Source organism: Lepisma saccharinum, chromosome 30 (assembly GCF_977018435.1).
Source record: "Lepisma saccharinum chromosome 30, izLepSacc3.1, whole genome shotgun sequence".
In the NCBI taxonomy this organism is placed as follows: domain Eukaryota; kingdom Metazoa; phylum Arthropoda; class Insecta; order Zygentoma; family Lepismatidae; genus Lepisma; species Lepisma saccharinum.
Window position 1 is genome coordinate 12971028 of NC_139258.1, and position 20682 is coordinate 12991709.

Sequence of the window (20682 nt, forward strand, 5' to 3'; positions counted from 1 at the left end):
TGTACAATTAGGTACAAGTATTGTACAATTAGGTACAAATTGTTGTACAATTATTTTCCCTAGTTGCCCAGTTGGAGTTGGGGGCATAACACTGGTACTATTTGTAATCACAGTGCTTACTCATGTATTTTGTTTAATATTTTATTTCAAATTCACTGTCAGAAACTAGTGTTGCCAGTTCCTGGATGTAGGTTTACCTACTCTGTTGGTTGTCACTGTTAAGCTCCCAGTATTCGTACAGCATAAAAAGCTATAACCCCCCTCTCAAAATATATACATTGTATACGCCAAGATGCTCAATAGCCTAGCAACACATCATGAAAAAACATGCCAAGAGGACCCAGTGGGTTTATAAGTCAGTACTGCCAACTCCTATTTGTAGGTTAGCTTAACCTGTGAAAAATCATATAGTAGAATTTTCTTCGGATGGGTAGGCAAAACCCAAGGCTCAAAAAAACATCCAATAAAATTGCCAAATATAAAAAGGGGGACAATGGGTACCACTCATAAAAAGCTACAGTAAAAACCCACAGTGTTGCCAACTCTGTGCCCCCAACAGTATTGCCAGACATAAAAAATACATGGACCCCTCAGACCCTTTGATGAAAATTTACAGTGAAAAAACCCAGTAGGTTAACAACACTGTCAAAAAATCTACGGTAGTGTTGCCAGATGTAAACAGAGGGCAATAGACCCCCCTCATAAAAAGCTACAGTGAGCCCACAGTACCAGTACCAGTAGGTTGCCAACCTTGCTTTATGCACTGTAAGGAAAGCCTCAAGCAAAGTTGCCAGCTCCTTGCTTTAGGCTAGGTTAGACCAAGACAAAAAAGCTGTAGGTAGGTGTTGGCAGCTGTCGGTTGTTTAATTCCCCCTCTCTCTCTCTCCTCTCTCTTTTGTAAAAGGCTATGGCAAAAGTACCAGTAGGTTGGCAACCTTGCTTTATGCACTGTAAAACAAGCCTCAAGCAGTGTTGCCAGCTCCTTGCTTTAGGTTAGGTTAGACCAAGACAAAAACCTTGGCGATTTTTTTTCGAGTAGGTATTAGCAACACTGCGAGCCCCACTTTCGGTTGCAGAACTCTCAAGCAAGGTTGCCAGCTCCTTGCTTTAGGTTAGATTAGACCAAAAAAAACCTTGGTGATTTTTTGAGTGAGAAGTTGGCAACACTGCGAGCCCCAAATGATGATTCGAGCCCCAAATGATGACTGGGTACCCGGCCACTAGGTCTACTACTATTAGCAAAAAGTAGCAGAAAGGCAAGGCAAAAATAAGAAAAGTAAAAAAATTATTCGATATTTCAGACACATTTAGAATGTTTTTGGTAACTGTTGATTTGTCTTATTTTTCTTCGATTTTATGCCACTCGTGGCTAATCGCGAAGATTAGGATGAGTGATGATATGATTAAATTGATGAAGAGACACTCGACTTGTAGCGTTATAGCGTGCTGTGACCACTCTGCCACGTAGGTCGGCAGACGCATTTACAGGAAGACTCTTCTCCAAATGAGAATACGAGTTGATGTGTTGACACATAGATGGCACTGCTGTCAGTGTAAACTTTTCCGCAATCTAAGCTTTCCATTTATAGAGTAAGGATTGTCATTTTTTGATGAGTAATTTTTACAATTTTAGTGTCATCTGTAGAGGTGTGTTTCATCATTTACCCGATTTCATCTTCTTACCTAAACGGTTCGAACTATTCGAAACTCTTGTTAGAAACGCTGAAAAATTACCATTATATTCCACATCGAAAAAGTGTAATCTGAATCTGATGCACATCCATTGTCCTCTTGGAGAATGCACGAAGACATGGTTTCTAAAAATGGATGATATGGAAAAGGTTTATTATCCATATTTGGAAACCATATCTTCGTGCATTCTCCAAGAGGACAATGAATATGCATCACGTTCAGCTTTTCGAACTCTGTACAGCTTCTGTGCTGTAACGAAACTTAACAAGACACCGTTTGCTTTACGAATGCCCATGGATATTTCGAAAGCATTCGACGGAGGTTCAGCTCGCTGAACAGCTGAGCGAATTAATACCACTTCTACAGTTTGCGGAACAATAGACTCGTCTCATTCCTTGGTGGGGTAGTTTCCGGATAGTAAGTTGTACGTAGTCTACAAGGAGTTTTCTTCCCCTCGTATTATATATATATATACGAGGGTGAGTCACTTGAATGAAACCTTGAAAACTCGATAAAAATTATGGAATTGACTTATGCAGGTCATAGTTACGTGGGGTATGAGCTTTGTGTGTATATTTCTCACAGTAGCGTATACTGAGTCCAAGATCTGGGCAATCTCACTATGTCACGTGAAATATGTTTACAAACTCCTAAAAAAATCAGGTTGCCAACTCATAGGAAATCAGGTTGCCAACTCATAGGAAATCAGGTTGCCAACTCATAGGAAATCAGGTTGCCAACTCCAGAATCATCATCATCATTTCACTGATATGAACAAGTTTATTTACAATTTCTCATCTATTTCCCTCCTGTATTTTATTCTCTAGAATTCAACGGACTCGAACTTGGGACCGTTGATGGCAAGATTTTGAGTTCATCAATCAATTTGCTTTGCTACCCAGCATTACGCCAGCCTTTTGTCTTTACTGGGTGAAGATAGATCGGCACCATAAGTGTGATAATTTCATTTTCGAGAGCGAAGTTTGTCATGCCATGAAAGGTTATTCTAAATTTTGCCCTTTTTCATTCCACATGAAATTGTGCTCTTAAAACTGGGTATTGTTTGTTTTGAATCATGAAAACTTTTTGTTTTACATTGCACTAACTCATGGTGTTGTATTTTACTTTACCCAATTCTGGACTGTTTGATTGAGAGGCCCAAGTTCTAAATGATTCATTCCGAATTTATCATGCTGTACAGATATTTATTACACGGTTAGATTTCTAATTATGTCTGTTAACACATACTTCAGAGACGTAGTGATTACTTACTGCAAGTCTTCTGAATAACGATTTCTTCGTCCCTTATACTCTTATATGATTCTTTCTTTGCAAGCAGCCATTGTTTACTGTCGTCTTGGATACGGACTGCTGCTGTCATGTACGTCACGTGCATAGGTGTGAAAGGTATTTCGTCGCTAAAAGCTCTCGTTGTTAGGTTAGGTGGATCAGGTTTAAGGTTATGAGCATCAAAACAAGGTCCCTAAATACTTTTGAACACCTGATCAAGTTATATCTAGTCTTGAGCACAAAACCCTTTCAGCCTTGCATGAAAATCCGCAAAAACTCGTGTCCGATCGATCGGAAACCAACATCTGCTCGCGCAAGTTACATTTCAAATCACAATTTCTTAGGTAAATAATACTTGGTGTTAATTAGTTTCTCCAAGCTTCGAACTTATTTCCACAATCATTTCCAATATTCTAAAGCACTTCCTAGTATTCCTATGAAACCTGTGAAAAATCATTACATATACGGAACCGTTGACGATGGAGTATAAAGTAAAGCGAAATATGAAGCCAGTCTTCTTGCAGTTTGCACAATTTAAAACACAAATTATTTAATCTCCTTCACATAACTGCATTCGTTATATTTTAGCTAAGGGGAGCACTGAAGAAGTCACTTTAAAAACCATTGCTTTACAGTAACCGCGCTATCAGATTAAAGTTCTTTCTGCGAACGTAGTTCCGCAATTCTTCGCTAGGAACACCGCATCCGAGCAGCAACGAACACACATCGAACCTATCGATTACACGACTAGGTCTGCTCCTGACACCTGGCGGCAAGAGCCGTAACTAGTTCAACGGAAGTCTTTTTACGCGGCGTTGCTGTAGCTAACGAGCGATGCCTGGAGCCAAAATACCTAATTACCACCCTTTTACCAGTGGAGCCCTCTGTTGTTGTTTTCTAGAAGCAGGTCAAACTAATTACATTGTGGATAATTAATTTGTTCGCCAATCGTTTGATTCCTTCTCCCCCTCTTTGCAATTTTATTTCTTGCTTCGTTTTCACCAACGCATGATGATCTTATTTGTATAAACAAAAAAGTAACAACGCTTTAATATCAGGTCTGAAAAATTCAAAGTCACTTAACAAAAATCAATCCCCCTTTGCTCTGTTAAAATATGGGAACTCGAACAATATTACATTATTATCCATGTGCAGCCTCTCTCTTCACGCGTCATTAACAAAAGTTTGAAAATAACGAATTATTCACCTGCCCATACTCAGTGAGTAGTTACAAAAAGGCCTTCCAACTTCTGTATTCATTGCATTAAAAAGTCACACGAGTGAACTTTGATATCACCCCTCTAAGCAGATTGAATAGCCCAAACTCACTCGATGCCTGAAAAAGGTTATCTTGCCGACTCGCTACATCAGAACACGTAGAACGAGTTTACCTGAATATCATCCACTCGAAGCAGCTCACTACTCGCCCAAACTCACTCGACACTTGAGAAAGGTTTTCTTGCTACCCGACTCGATACATCAGAACAGGTAAAACAAGTTTACCCGAAAATCACCTGCTCTAAGCATCTTTCTACTCGCCCATACTCACTCGGCATCTGAGAAAGGTTTTCTTGCTACCCGAATCGCTACATCAGAACAGGTATAACGAGTTTACCCGAGTATCTCCTGCTCTAAGCAGCTTTCTACTCGCCCATACTCACTCGGCATCTGAGAAAGGTTTTCTTGCTACCCGACTCGCTACATCAGAACAGGTAAAACGAGATTACCCGAGTATCGATTGCTCTAAGCAGCTTTCTACTCGCCCATACTCACTCGGTATCTGAGAAAGGTTTTCTTGCTACCCGACTCGCTACACCAGAACAGGTAAAACGAGATTACCCGAGTATCGATTGCTCTAAGCAGCTTTCTACTCGCCCATACTCACTCGGTATCTGAAAAAGGTTTTCTTGCTACCCGACGCGCTACATCAGAACAGGTAAAACGAGATTACCCGAGTATCACCTGCTCTAAGCAGCTTTGTACTCACCCATACTCACTCGGCATCTGAGAAAGGTTTTCTTGCTACCCGACTCGCTACATCAGAACAGGTAAAACGAGATTACCCGAGTATCGCTTGCTCTAAGCAGCTATCTACTCGCCAATATTCACTCGGTATCTGAGAAAGGTTTTCTTGCTACCCGACTCGCTACATCAGAACAGGTAAAACGAGATTACCCGAGTATCACCTGCTCTAAGCAGCTTTGTACTCGTTCATACTCACTCGGTATCTGAGAAAGGTTTTCTTGCTACCCGACTCGCTGCATTAGAACAGGTAAAACGAGTTTACCAAGTATCACCTGCCCTAAGCAGCTTTCTACTTGCCCATGCTCACTCGACACCACCTAAGAAAGTTTTCCTGTTGCATTGAAACAGGTAAACGGAGTGTGCCAGAGCACACCCGCTGTAAACAGACTTCTACTCGCCCATACTCACTCGACACCTGAAAAAGGTTTTTCTACTACCGAACTCGCTGCATCAGAACAGGTAAAACGAATATACCCGAGTATCACCCGCTCCAAGCTCCCAATGTGGCTCGCCGAAACTCGTGTGGAACAAAGCCATGTGTTGGGAAATTATAGCATATGCCTTTAGTGTGTCTCTACGAAGAATACCGGAACTACACGAAGACAGCCGGATTGACACGAGCGCACACCGGAGGCGTCGCGAACGGGACAATGTATTCACTGGAGAGTTCCAAACTTGTCGGAACTCTCTACTCGCCCAAACTCAGTCGACACCATATAATGATTTTCCTGCTACTCGACTCACTGCATGAGTGAGTTTATCCGAGTATGGGCAATCAACCTGTTCAAAAAGTTTGCCCTAAACGTGGTTATAATTTTATTTTTATCAATCGTGTGAGAGTGTGAGGTTGGCAATTGTCAACTCTCTCACTGTTCAAGTTTTCAAGTATGCCATTGTATCAAGATTAGTAACTTTAACATTGAAATGAAGTGATAGCCTGGATTCCATTAAACGTGAGTAATATTTTTCAAATCGAGAACATTTATGACAGCCTGATATGTATTCTAAAATGCATTATTGTACATGGTAACCTGGCAGCTATGGCCAATGTAATAGTCTGTGCATAGCAATGATTATACACCTTGTTTATGTATCCTGATGTATGATTTTTAGTTTTAAATGTAATCAACCTTAAATGTAGTTCTGAAGATTGGATGAAAATATCTGTTGCCAACAATGTTTCTTTCCAGGTAACGTGAACGGGGTGAATGTGGTGGGCTTGGCCCTCCAGGGCCCCTCGGTGCCTCCGCTTCCGATGCTACAGGGGCGCCCTTCCAGCACGGTGGACATAGGATACTCCTACCAGCATCCTTTGGAAGCCAGGGGACCAACGAGTGAGCTATCTCTTCCTTCTCTCTAATCATAACACCAGCCTGCATGGGTTTTTACCCATCACGTCTAGTATTTTCATAAAATAGTAATATACATATAACGGCCTTAATTTCACAATAAAATGTTTAGTTTGATCATTTCCTCAATAGATGGCTCTGTTTAGATTGTGGTAAAATTTTGTTTTCTACAACACAAATCCTCTAATTCTGAATTATAAATGCACATGTAATAGTGAGTATTTAATCTACCTTCTATTTTCATAAGACACATTGACATAAGAATTGTAAACTTTCATTAAACAAGCTCTATTTTCGAAACCACTCATAAACATTTCCTTCACAAAATGTCTAAAACTCAATGTTATAAAGTACTGAGCTGATTGAACTTAATAGCGAAAAATCTTGACGTGATCAGCCTTCAAAATATTTCCAGAATCACCTAATGATTTGAAAGCAAGCTAAATTTCCCTTGCATAAATTTATTTTGATGCGTTAGGTAATAGCTGTCATGTAATGGCGAATATGAGAATTTTGATTGTGAAATTTTGAAAAATCCTGACGTCATTTCCGTGATCAGCATTTAAAATACTTCTAGAATCACCTATTGTTTTGAAATCATCCGGGTTTTTGTAAAAACAAATGCCGGGTGGTGAATTGTTCATAATAAATTAGCAGAACATGGGCAAACCCAGTTCTTAATTCATATGCAGGGTGTGATTTATGCTTAAAATATGAAAATGTGTGTTACTTTCTTCTTTACGGAAAGCATGTTATGTCTTTTTAAGCCAGCTTTTCACCATTTCGTATAATAATAGCTATTAATACGATGGAGAGTCAAATATACATATCGAATTTACAACAACTGTAATTTACAAAACGACTTCAAGGTTGCAACACTGATCAGGCGAGTTTCAAAACTCCATTTTTGTCATTTTAAAGATGGCGCCTCCCCAACACACATGCAGCAGTGAAGAGCAGTGGCTTCTTGCCCTCTGGAAACCTAAAACTTATATAAATTCTCTGAAAAATGAAAATTCAATATCTCGATGCATAATTACGACACCAGGAAGTTTACGAATGGAGGTGAAGTTCGGCAATGGACTCAGTTCGCAGGCAGATGGGTGGAAAGGCCTTCGCGGTGGCTCATAAGTGAATTCCAAAGATTGTTCTTCTTAAGGTATATAGGCACTAACTCATACTTGAAAATATATGTGAATTAGCAATGGGGTCTATGCTAAAATGCAGCAACTACATTAAAAAAACAAAAAAAAATAAGGTTTTCATTTGACCTACATCGTATAAATGCTTTTCTTAATAAAATGTATTGTTATTTATCCTTGTGTGAAGGCATGTAAGGCCGAATTATACTATTCTCAATACATTGCAAGAATGAAGTTGGTGTAAACATAAATCACGTGTTGTAGGGAAAATAGTTCCTTTCCTATTTGTTGATTCTGATGAAACTTTGCCCATGAACATATTGGTCGGAGTCACACGATTCACAACTTCAATATAAGAGCTATATTAAGTAGCATGGCTTTATCACATGAACAATATTCATGCGCACTTGCCATTCGAACAAACAATTGCAAGTGTGTTTATATTGGCTTCATTGTTTTAGCAGACAGAGTAAAAGTTCCGTTGTTAAATTTCACTGTGAAGAAGTATAAAAATGCAAAATTTATGTGAGCTTATCTCCGCGCGATGAATGAACCGAGTTGGACTTTTCGTCAATAGATGGCGGGAGTTTCCAAATTCTGATTTTTGCCAAGTCGTAAACGACACCTTCTGCTGTCAACATGCTCCTGTCATTTAAAAATTAGGGAGAATTAAATAATGAAAGACCTATTGCATTTCTTTCAAGAGGCTCGCCTCGAACCCCGAACTGTTGCTGAGTCATAAATCTGGCAATGTAACATATTTTAGAGCCACATACTTGTGAATAAAAGTTCAAGACTTCGGTACCAAAACGACATGGTGAATATAACACTACATTTGATTTACAAAGTATACTTATTACACAAAATAAATGTTTCATTTCTAATAGCACATTCATGCAGTTGTCAAAGTACTAAGTTTATTTCTGTCTAAATAAATCAATTTTTGCTTCTCAAATTATTTCAGCAGAATTAATTCATTTTTCGTAATTTGCAGAACTCAAAGGATAATTCAAACTTCAGGAAGTAACGGATTGGTAGATAAACTCTAAAATTTTGTGTTTTTCATTTCGTGACAAAGCATGGAAGGAAAATGCACCTAACACCTTTCAGAAACATAAAAAATTAACATTACAATGTGTTATTTCACATTTCGTGTCTTCGTCAAAAACGAAATATGCATGCCTCTAGGTATAGAATAGAAATTCCACGTCACCATGGCAACTGGACCAATCTGATTGGTTCAAGGGTTCATGCCTTCCGACGCGAAAGACAAAAATAGAATTCCAACTCTGGTATTCTCATGGAGTCCATTAGTGGTGACGTCACGAGCTGGAACTGAGTCTAAACAACGGGCAAACGTGTTTTCTTCCTATTCAAATCAATGAGATTTTCCATCGGAAAGGGTTGTTTTAATGATTCTGATAGCATTTATGAACATAATTATGATGCGTGTCGTACATCGATGTAAAGATGAGATTTTGGAGAATACGTCTATAGATCACACATATCTTACAGAAAATAGTGTAAAGAATAACCAGAGTAAGAAAAACCTGCATTTTCATAACATTCCACTTCCGAGAACAGCCGAACCAGGCCGAAGCTCACCCGATTTCAAGTCGGTCAAGCTACCGCTATGGATGATGGGAGACCAGCAGCCTCAGGTGATTAAACCGACGGCGCCCATTGGCTGCGATTCCGGATCGGATTCCTTTCTGACATTCGCTTTACTCATTTTCCAACTTCATTTATTCTTTACATTCTCATCTGTAAGGTATATGTTATATATAGACGTATTCTCTGAAATCTCATCTTTACATTGATGTACGATGCATATCACATTTTTGTCTCGTTAACTGCTGTCACGATTCTTAAAGTTACCCTTTGCAATGGGAAATTCAATGTATTTGAATAGGAAGAAAGCACGTTTCTATTTGTTTAGACTCAGTCCCAGCTCGTCGTCTGCTGTGACGTCACACTAACGGAGTAAAAGTGGCGAAAATTTGGGGGCAAATGCCCCCCCATAATCGCCGCTACTGCTGATAAGTTACACGAAAAAAATCCTTAACGTGCATAAAAAAAATCACGTGCTAACAGGCAAAAGTTTACCTTTTTATTAGGGCAGCCCTATCCTACCCTCTTAAGGGAATATACAGCTTACATAACGTCTTTAACCAACATTCTCTTCTGTTACATGATCAAATAAATATATGTTGCAAAGAACACAAAAAAATATATAATGTTCTTGTTTCAAAAAAATCAAGATAATACAGTTATGCATTCCATATGAAACAGTAATCATGATACAGTTATGCATTTCATATGAAGCAGCAATCATGATACAGTTATGAATTTCATATGAAGCAGCAATCATGATACAGTTATGAATTTCATATGAAACAGCAATCATGATACAGTTATGCATTTTATATGAAGCAGCAATCATGATACAGTTATGCATTTCATATGAAGCAGCAATCATGATACAGTTATGCATTTCATATGAAGCAGCAATCATGATACAGTTATGCATTTCATATGAAGCAGCAATCATGATACAGTTATGAATTTCATATGAAGCAGCAATCATGATACAGTTATGAATTTCATATGAAACAGCAATCATGATACAGTTATGCATTTCATATGAAGCAGCAATCATGATACAGTTATGCATTTCATATGAAGCAGCAATCATGATACAGTCATGCATTTCATATGAAGCAGCAATCATGATACAGTCATGCATTTCATATGAAGCAGCAATCATGATACAGTCATGCATTTCATATGAAGCAGCAATCATGATACAGTCATGCATTTCATATGAAGCAGCAATCATGAAACAGTCATGCATTTCATATGAAGCAGCAATCATGATACAGTTATGAATTTCATATGAAGCAGCAATCATGATACAGTTATGAATTTCATATGAAGCAGCAATCATGATACAGTTATGCATTTCATATGAAGCAGCAATCATGATACAGTTATGAATTTCATATGAAGCAGCAATCATGATACAGTTATGAATTTCATATGAAGCAGCAATCATGATACAGTTATGAATTTCATATGAAGCAGCAATCATGATACAGTTATGAATTTCATATGAAGCAGCAATCATGATACAGTTATGAATTTCATATGAAGCAGCAATCATGATACAGTTATGAATTTCATATGAAGCAGCAATCATGATACAGTTATGCATTTCATATGAAGCAGCAATCATGATACAGTTATGCATTTCATATGAAGCAGCAATCATGATGCAGTTATGAATTTCATATGAAACAGCAATCATGATACAGTTATGCATTTCATATGAAGCAGCAATCATGATACAGTTATAAATTTCATATGAAGCAGCAATCATGATACAGTTATGAATTTCATATGAAGCAGCAATCATGATACAGTTATGAATTTCATATGAAGCAGCAATCATGATACAGTTATGAATTTCATATGAAGCAGCAATCATGATACAGTTATGAATTTCATATGAAGCAGCAATCATGATACAGTTATGAATTTCATATGAAGCAGCAATCATGATACAGTTATGCATTTCATATGAAGCAGCAATCATGATACAGTTATGCATTTCATATAAAGCAGCAATCATGATACAGTCATGCATTTCATATGAAGCAGCAATCATGATACAGTCATGCATTTCATATGAAGCAGCAATCATGATACAGTCATGCATTTCATATGAAGCAGCAATCACGATAAAATTATCCACTTCATATGAAACAGCAATCATGTTGTGTATAATACATTATCACGCAATTGTGTTTTATATACATTACGAAACAATTATGTCGTATAAAACACATTATCAAGCAATCATGCTGTGTATGATGGTTGAGGTCGTCTCAAGTGCTATAGGAAATATACTGAACTGGTAAGTTTCTCTGATGTTTCATGAATGTCTTTACTTCTGTTCCAGTTCATGACAGTGGATCCAGCTTGCCTCTGCTCCCCCTCCGGGCCCCCTCTCTGACCCCTGCTAGCGCCAACCCTCCGCCCCTGCAGCCTCGACCGGCAACCATAGGAACCGTGGACTTGCTGCTTCCTCTACAGGTAGGTGCAGCATCGCTATATCAGTCTTCGAAAGTTTACCTATGAAATGTAACCGTTGCCAACTAATTTGATTTCCCACTAGAATATCTAATATGCCAAAAAATCCAAGTATTAAGGGGATGAGGGACAATTTTGTACCAGTTGTGTATTTATTTCAATATCGTCCGAATGGGCAATGCTACTGAGGAAAAAAGATCCGACGTAAGAAAAACATAAGAATTTTCAGAAACCCTTGTATTCCTTATGGGGAATTAACTTCAAGTTATGGCTAATCAAATGGAAGTTTCCACTTTTCCGCCTGGCAATTACTACTGTCTGACCTTTTTCCGTTGATATCTTTTTCTATACCATCGCAAGTTTGATGTTCCCACGAGAACAAGTCAAATAATACTTCCATAAGCTCAGTGCATTTCTCCTTGCCTCATACGGCCATCTTGGCAGTGTTGCAAAACCTAATGCGATAAAAGAGCTAAATTTCACCGTAAATGGAGTAAAAACCTTTAAGGAGCTAGATTTACTAAACTGTATAAAGTGCCTCTTACGGTAATTTTAGGTGTCAAATGAGTGGGGATGGGGGGAGTTGTTATTACCGTTAAAGTGATGGCAATTTATTCTTAGTTTTCACCGTCTAGATCCGGCGGTATCACCGATCTCAATAATCCACCGATGCTCGTATGAAATAAGAAATGAAAGATTCCCGGATATAACAATATTACGTCCTCTTCACGTCAGCCAAGGCGGAATAAAGAAAAGTATATGGGGAGGTAAGAGGGGATGGGGCAACGCAAAAGTATAACAATATCACGTGCAAAATGTATACTTATGGCAAAAGTTGTCTATATGAGCCGGAGCCAAACGAGTCTACGAAAGAGCCAGATCTGGCTCACAAAGAGCTAAGTTGGCAACAGTGCTCCAGCCGCCGCAGAGAGGATGGCCACGCGGAAATTCTTCCCTCGTGCCCTTAAGCAGGCTAATAACTAAAGGTATTTTCTACTCTTTCGGCGGCAGGTCCTAGTTCTGGCAAGGGAAGTTGGGAGCGGGGATTACGCCGCAGACCAACCAGACAACAGCAGTGGCGCCGAGACACACAGCGTGGCGGAAGAAAGTACTACATGAACCTCATTCTACTGGCTGCTGCGTTTCTTATCGCGCTGGATTCGTCGCTTCGCCGCTCCCCACTTCCCTTGACAGCTTATAGGGCTGGAAAAGAGCTATAGTCGGTGATGTGGGTCTACACGTAAACAACGATAGTCTACATTCTACACGTAGACTATTTTATACACATATATTACGTAATCTATGTAAACAACATGGCGAAAGGTGATAACTTAGCAAAGGGCGCCTTGGCATTAAAATGAAATTATACTGCGTATCAGTTGCTGATGTGTGAGGAGAACTTTTCATGCTCTTCCTTCGAAATTCAAACAATTTCTTACCTAGGAAGAAACCTACTATAGAAAATATTGTAGTGTTTTGTGGGTAATAGACCACTCTTGCCTCACGACTGCCATCTGTTGTTGTTTTTTTTGCATACTATTTATCTTCTTCCATAGTTCATGATAGAAGAGAAGAGAAATTTTGTTGTTAGTAGGATTCTCTTCATTTCGTTAGGAACCAATACAGGTGAAAATGTCACTTTCCTTTCATGAAACCATTGAAAATTAATTTTAATGCACTTTAGATTGTCTACGTACTCTATGTAAACTACAACCCAATGTAATCTACGCGTAGATTACGTGTAGACAACGCATGTAGACGTAAACGTATAGTCTACGGCACATCACTGGATATAGTGTTCATATGTTTAAGACGTCATTCTTTATTCCTGTCAGGGGCTGTGCGAAGAGTTGCTTACTTGTTTGATTGATTGATTGATTGAGTTGGTGTTTCAAGTCCACTTTGTGCACAGTAAGGCTATTGCTTACTTGTTGAATGTAACCGTTGCCAACTAATTTGATTTCCCACTAGAATATCTAATGTGCTAAAAAACAGTATTAAGCAGACTAATAACTAATGCTCATATGTTTATGACGTCATTCCTTGTTCCTGGTCAGGGGTGGTGCGAAGAGGTGCTTGCAATGACCCACTCGAGCAACCATTGAAAAGAGTTCCTAACTGATCCTGAGTGGAGTGACCACAGACATTTCGGGTCAGAATACAGCGTTGCAAGATGATGCCTGTTATGCTCTAGTACAGTGGCGTGGATTTGGTTCCAAAAAATTGGGGTACAACAAAGTGCCAAAACTAGAGGGAAATGACAGTTTATTTTCCTTGGTAGATACGGTTTAGCATAGTGCGGGGGTAAAAGTTGCAAAAAGTGGGGGTCAACTGCCCCCTCAACCCCCCTAATCGCCGCCACTGCTCCAGCACGATCATCTTGCCATGCAAGAAGCTGAACTCATCCTTCTGTACAGCGGTGATAAGAGTAATGCAGGCTTAACAGCTTCAAAAATTATCAACAGATGGCAGGACGATATAAAACCACAGATATGAAGAAAGAACTAAAACTGGTGGCCTTGATTGTAAAATTAAGCATTTGTAATATCGTAGAAATGTCTTTTCCAAAAGAGTTGCCGTACAATTACCCGTACTTGACAAAATCCGAGTTTTCCACACGAAAAAAAGTCATTTCGCTTTATACGAGTTCCACGCAAATAAGTACATTTAAACAGAAATACATGATAAGTTACTATAAAATTAATTAACACTATCTTTTACAGGTTATTACTTTTTATGTAAATTCCGTGGTGCAGTAACTGTTAGGCGAAAACCTTATTTACATTTAACGTTCTGGAAAAGGTTAAAGCAAGTTTTTTCTCCTCTTCTTTTAATGCTTCCTGATTGTCTAAGGTTTTGCTCTATAAGTTTTTCCCATTTCCTTTAATGCTTCCTGATTGTTATAGGTTTTGCTCCAGCCTCGCCCTCCAGGAGGGCAGCCTGCCCCCATCTTCAGGGCAGAAGAGAAGAAAAAGGAAGAAGAGGCTGAAGAGAAGAAGAAAGAAGAGTCTCTAGAAGAAAAGAAGATTGAAGACAACGATCAAATACTTTAAGATTGCAGAAAAGGTAGATAGACAAAATTAATTCTCCAACGTCAGAGAATAAATATAACCAAATCATTATTTATTGCTTACATACTAATTTTTGTAAACAATCCTCATATTACTTTCCAAAGGTATGAATTTAACACCTAAGTCATTGGGTATCCCCCGTTTTCAAAGCAGTAAGTTTAAATCACCCACTGTTGGCAGGTAGGCTGTTCTTTTCAAGATGGTGCCCAATATTGTCAAATCATTGTATTTGCGTTACAAATCGTGTCACTAGTAGGTCACGATATTTGCATTCAAAACACAGTGACTTCAGAAAGAGGAAAGTTAAGGTGTGTACTACCATTGCAATTAGGACGTAAGGCAAGTTGAGATATTGAAACACAAAGTTCTTTGATGATGAAAGCAATATAATACAGTGCGTTCTCTTTAATTCGAACTTGGATAATTCGAACAGAAGCACATTCCCAAATCCCTATCTAAAACAATGTTAAAAATGACTAGTTAATTCGAATTTTGAAGGTTAAATTTGGATAATTCGAAGTCAGGTTTCCAATAATTTAACATAGATCTTTCCAAGAAAGAGCAAAGTGGTTGCTACATAAGATATTCCAACAGATGTCTCGTCCCCCTTTTCTTCTTGAAAAGGTTGTTTTTATGGTTAACAAATGTGCCGACGGCAGATAAGAGAGGGCAGCGGGAAACCCCAGGGCTTTTGTTTGTAGGTATGTGACCTTCACCCCCTCAGAAACCGGACAGAAGGGGTCATTTGTCTGTGTGTTTTAGTGGAGTCACAATGTGGAAACGTGGTGTGTACAGTAGCCAGTGATGTGCCGTAGATTATAAGTTTACGTCTACATGCGTTGTCTACACGTAATCTACGCGTAGATTACATAGGTTTGTAGTTTACATAGACTACGTAAACAATCCAAAGTGCATTAAATTAATTTTCAAGGCTTTCATGAAAGGAAAGTGACATTTTCAACTATATTGGTTCCTAACGAAATGAAAAGAATCCTATTTACGACAAAATTAGCTTCTCTTCTATCATCAACTATGGAAGAAGATAAATAGTATGCAAAAAAACAACAACAGATGGCAGTCGTGAGGCAAGAGTGGTCTATTACCCACAAAACACTACAATATTTTCTATAGTAGGTTTCTTCCTAGGTAAGAAATTGTTTGAATTTCGAAGGAAGAGCATGAAAAGTTCTCCTCACACATCAGCAACTGATACGCAGTATATTTGTTTCTAAATGCACTGCGCCCTTTGCTAAGTTATAAACTTTCACCATGTTGTTTACATAGATTACGCAATCTACGTGTATAAAATAGTCTACGTGTAGAATGTAGACTATCGTTGTTTACGCGTAGACGCACATCACTGACAGTAGCTTAACATTAGATAGGAAGTTGAAGTGCTTACAGAGGTAGAAAGAGGAATGAAAAACAATCACCTGATGCGAATATTCCAATAAGTGTACTGTTCCTGGATGGAGATATGGATAAAACATAGCAGTTGTAAGGTAAGGTGTACTGTTTCCGTATTAATGCAGTTTTGATTGGTGTTTTTTTTATTACATTCTGGTTAATTCGAATTTTGGATAATTCGAATTTTTTCGTAGTCCCTTGGAGTTCGAATTAAAAAGAGTCCACTGTATTTGAACTTCTTGACCCCGAAAATATACAGGGTGATTCACAAGTCGCCATACATACATTACACACTCACTGTTCTTTCTTTCAGGTAGTATGTACGATTGGATGCAGGAATTTGTTTTCCTATTTAAGCTGAGTTTGTCAAACGCATTGACATGTCCATTCACAAAAACGTGGGTTATGTTGAACATGTTGTGAAACCACAAAACTGCTTTGTCTGTTATGTATGGTGACTTTTGAATCACCCTGTATATGTTGATAACAAACACAGTATAGTTTCGTCATTCTAAAAGAGTCCTACTAAAGTTTCTACACTCTGTCCCAGGAACCTTTGGAGTAAGCAAACGAAAACAAATCCTCTGTGGAAGTAGGCTGCAGCTAACACCCACGCGCTTTCTCCCCTTCTTCACCGTTACGCGCGGTGCTGCTCCACAGATTCTGTCACTTCGAAATTGATAGATTAGAAGAAGTTATATTCAGAAATCGTAATGTCTCTCAGTTTTGTGTTTACATGAACACCTCATGATACCAAATCAGCAGAGTATATCATCTGCAAGAGAGCTGGAACTCATCTAAGAAACGAATGTATTTTCATTGTGATGTAAAGATAAAAAACTATTAACGTAACCCGTATTTTGGATAATTTCATATATTCAGAGGGGGAAAATGTATATTTTGGCGACCGGATAACTTTTTTCTTTTCTTTTTCAGCTGTTGGATGCCCTCTACACGTCACACATCAGAACCAATGGAAGGCCTACGATCGCAACGCCACGGTTGGCGAGGAAAGGAACCAGTCCCTCCAAACGAAGCAGAAAGGAAGTGTTGCCAACCGAGAAAAGACTTTTTGAAAAAAAAAACAACAACTTTGACTCAAGTTAGTCTTAAAAACCGCCTTTGCCGTCACGTTTACTGGAGTGACAAGTGCTCCACTTAATTTTCTAGCTCTCGTCTCAATTTTTAGCATCTTAAAAATGTGTTTGAAATTCTAGACAACGGCTTAAGTAGTATATATTATCATAATTTCAATTTTGAGCATATCAAACTTTGTCTTCAACCCTGTTACGTCGTCTTCCTTGTCCGTATTAAGATTCTCAGTGCCAACGTTCTTTTTTGGATTTGTTTAAAAAGTAGTGTCAAACCTTTGAGGAACACTCTGTATATAATGTTTCTAAATCGAGTCAAACAAGAACGACCAGTTAATTACATATATACCCAAATTATACAATTGCCTGTTGTTGGAAATTGAAAATAATAGCCTCAGCGTATAGTATTCGGCCAACATATATATTTTTGTATATGGAACCTGTACAATTTTTCCTGGATGTAATAAAGATATATACATTACTGTTACACATAACTATTTAGAAGACAAAACCTGGTCGACGTAGTGAGAGTCCGTAATTTGGTAACAAGTCAATGGGATTGTACAGGGCGTTCCACAAAAAACGTGTGTTTTCATTAATATTTTGGAAACTTTTTCCTCACAGTGCTGGCAACACTTATTGGCTGTCATTTGTTTAAGAAAACATGATTTTCGAAGCTTGGGCGTGTGGGAATTGGCAGCTGTTGCCTGCTCAGGCCGGCAATAGGGCACCAATTACATATCATATATCATATCTCGACTCATTATGTGAATTTTTGTACAGCGACTTTCATAATTTGTGCATCTTTATAGTTTAAAAACCGTAAGTCTATTTACAAACTCATGAACGCACTGTACTATGTGAATAAGAAATGATGCGGAGACTAAGGAAGAATTTCCCATAGAACTACAATTCAACTCTAATTTAAAATGAAATTATTAGTATTTTCTTCCTCCTTGCCTTTCAATATAGTATTAGAAATCAAAATTGAAAATCTCAAGTCACTGCGTGTATTTCCTATTTTTTTATTTGTTACAAAATTGATTATTTCATTTCATGTTATATTATATATCGCATAACATAGGATTTCATACAAAATATAGAGCTTTCGTTAGATCAGTGCTGCCATCTCGTATGAATCATGTTTACTACTTTCTTCCCGAAAGACAAAACAGGGTTGCAGTGAATTTTGTGATATAATCCAAGTGTTTTATCGCTGTATGCTGTGCACAAGAGTGACACACTCGATCCACTAGTGCACGACACGGGAACAATCACAGAATGGGCGAACTTGTCACCGAAAATCACATAAAATCACAGATTGAAAGAACTGTAATTTTCATCACTGCACAGAACGCACATGGTGTACACAAATTAATATCGGAGTTTTAAACTTGTATATTTTCTATGCTATACACATTACAAATATGAACCATATATGAATTGAAAGAGCAACTCACCAAGTTTCGATTCTACGCATGTGGAAAATTTGTTTCCTAACTCTGCCGCTTGGCGGAGCCATTTGTAAAGATGGCGACTCCTGAGAGTAAGTCTTTTTGTGTGTTCGAACTCGCAAGGTCTCATTCAGTTGTTCAACGGGCATTTCGGCGAAGATTTGGATGTGACCCTCCGTCTGACAACAACATTCGTAGGTGGTACAGAGTGTCCGAAAAGTCACGCAACCCGGTGTTTACGACCGTATAACGGAATAGCGAAACGGAATGAGAAGAAAAGCTTTCTGCCAAGAGAATGCCCTGTATATTGGGAAAATTTAGAGAGACAAACATATGTAAGAACATGCATGTTTTAATAACAAATAAGCAAAGTGTTGCCAAAGGCGGAAAAAAAAAATATTTGCAAATCGTGTGTATTGATGCACAGAACTCACTGAGGTAAATTATTGCAACATTTCACAATAGCAACGAACAATTTGGATGGCCATCTAATGAATTTGACAGAAAAAGAACTTTGACGAAGTTTCAAAAACATTGCAGAAGGGAATAAATGGGCTGTTCCAAAAATCGATGTTTTCACAATATTACGCAGGACACTGGCAACACTGTTCGTGTGACGTGTCACTAACAGACGTGTTTCACCTCAGGCTATCACACTAGGCACTTTTAACAACAAAGGAGAAAGTTGGTTATTCTCGAACATATGCAATAAATTACATACACCTTGCAACCCTGAAATGTGGGTACAGAAGAACGTGTATCAATTGTTATGTTTTCTGTGCCTTTGGTGGTTGCTGTTTGCCGCGAACGGCATTCCAGATGGTGTCTACTTATGCTGACGTCGTGTGTGTGTTTTTAAAATGCCATATTCTACACAGGAAAGAGTGTTTATTGTTGAAGAATATATCCGAACATCGTCATATTCTTGCGTAAGAGAAGCATTTAGGGATACCAACATTTCAGGGTTGCAAGGTGTATGTAATTTATTGCATATGTTCGAGAGTAACCAACTTTCTCCTTTGTCGTTAAAAGTGCCTTAGTGTGATAGCCTGAGGTGAAACACGTCTGTTAGTGACACGTGACACCAACAGTGTTGCCAGTGTCCCTCGTAATATTGTGAAAATATCGATTTTTGGAACAGCCCATTTATTCCCTTCTGCAATGTTTTTGAAACTTCGTCAAAGTTCTTTTTCTGTCAAATTCATTAGATGGCCATCCAAATTGTTCGTTGGTATTGTGAAATGTTGCAATATTTTACCTCAGTGAGTTCTGTGCATCAATACACACGATTTGCAAATATTTTTTTTTCCGCCTTTGGCAACACTTTGCTTATTTGTTATTAAAACACGCATGTTCTTACATATGTTTGTCTCTCTAAATTTTCCCAATATACAGGGCATTCTCTTGGCAGAAAGCGTTTCTTCTCATTCCGTTTCGCTATTCCGTTATACGGTCGTAAACACCGGGTTGCGTGACTTTTCGGACACTCTGTATAACCAGTTTAAGACAACAGGATGCTTGTGTAAAGGTAAAAGTAACCTGATGGCCGCGTGTATCTGACTAGAAGGTGGAAAACGTCAGAACGGTTTTCACTCGCAGTCCTAGAAAATATGTGCGTCGGGCGAGTCAAGAACTAGCAATGCCAACAATGACAGTGTGGAAAGTGTTAAGAAAAAAAAACCTAAAGCCTGCAGATCATTTGGCTCGTAGGAACTTCTGCACACAAATTCTTAATCAAGAAGATGACGATTTTCTTAGTCGCATTTCATCTATGTGGAAAAGTGAACACACATAACACAGGCGGAGGGTCACATCCAAATCTTCGCCGATACAACTGAATTAGACCTCGCGAGTTCCAACACACAAAAAGACTTACGCTCGGTAGTCGCCATCTTTACGAATGCCTCCGCCAAGCGGCAGAGTTAGGAAACAAAGTTTCCGCATGCGTCGAATCGAAACTTGGTGAGTTACTCTTTCATTTCATATATGGTTCATATTTGCAATGTGTATAGCATAGAAATTATACAAGTTCAAAACTCCGATATTCATTTGTATTCACCCGGTACACA

The 20682-nt window shown here is 38.5% G+C and overlaps 1 protein-coding gene across 1 annotated transcript; it reads left to right on the forward strand.

Moving 5' to 3' along the window:
- Positions 1-3071: 3071 nt before the first annotated feature.
- LOC145981737 (uncharacterized) lies at positions 3072-17607 on the forward strand. Its single transcript, XM_083115145.1, has 5 exons — positions 3072-3099; positions 6198-6341; positions 11460-11593; positions 14497-14656; positions 17005-17607. Exons 1-4 carry the CDS (start codon positions 3072-3074, stop codon positions 14641-14643), a joined length of 453 nt encoding a protein of 150 aa, XP_082971271.1. The 3' UTR covers positions 14644-14656; positions 17005-17607.
- The last annotated feature ends 3075 nt before the right edge of the window (positions 17608-20682 follow it).

What these genes read in the sequence shown, in the direction of transcription:
- LOC145981737 (XM_083115145.1), top strand. Translation starts at nt 3,072, where the DNA reads ATGTACGTCACGTGCATAGGTGTGAAAG. An exon ending in CACGTGCATAGGTGTGAAAG is followed by an intron (nt 3,100 to 6,197) that starts GTATTTCGTCGC and finishes GTTTCTTTCCAG; the next exon opens with GTAACGTGAACGGGGTGAAT. An exon ending in GGAAGCCAGGGGACCAACGA is followed by an intron (nt 6,342 to 11,459) that starts GTGAGCTATCTC and finishes CTTCTGTTCCAG; the next exon opens with TTCATGACAGTGGATCCAGC.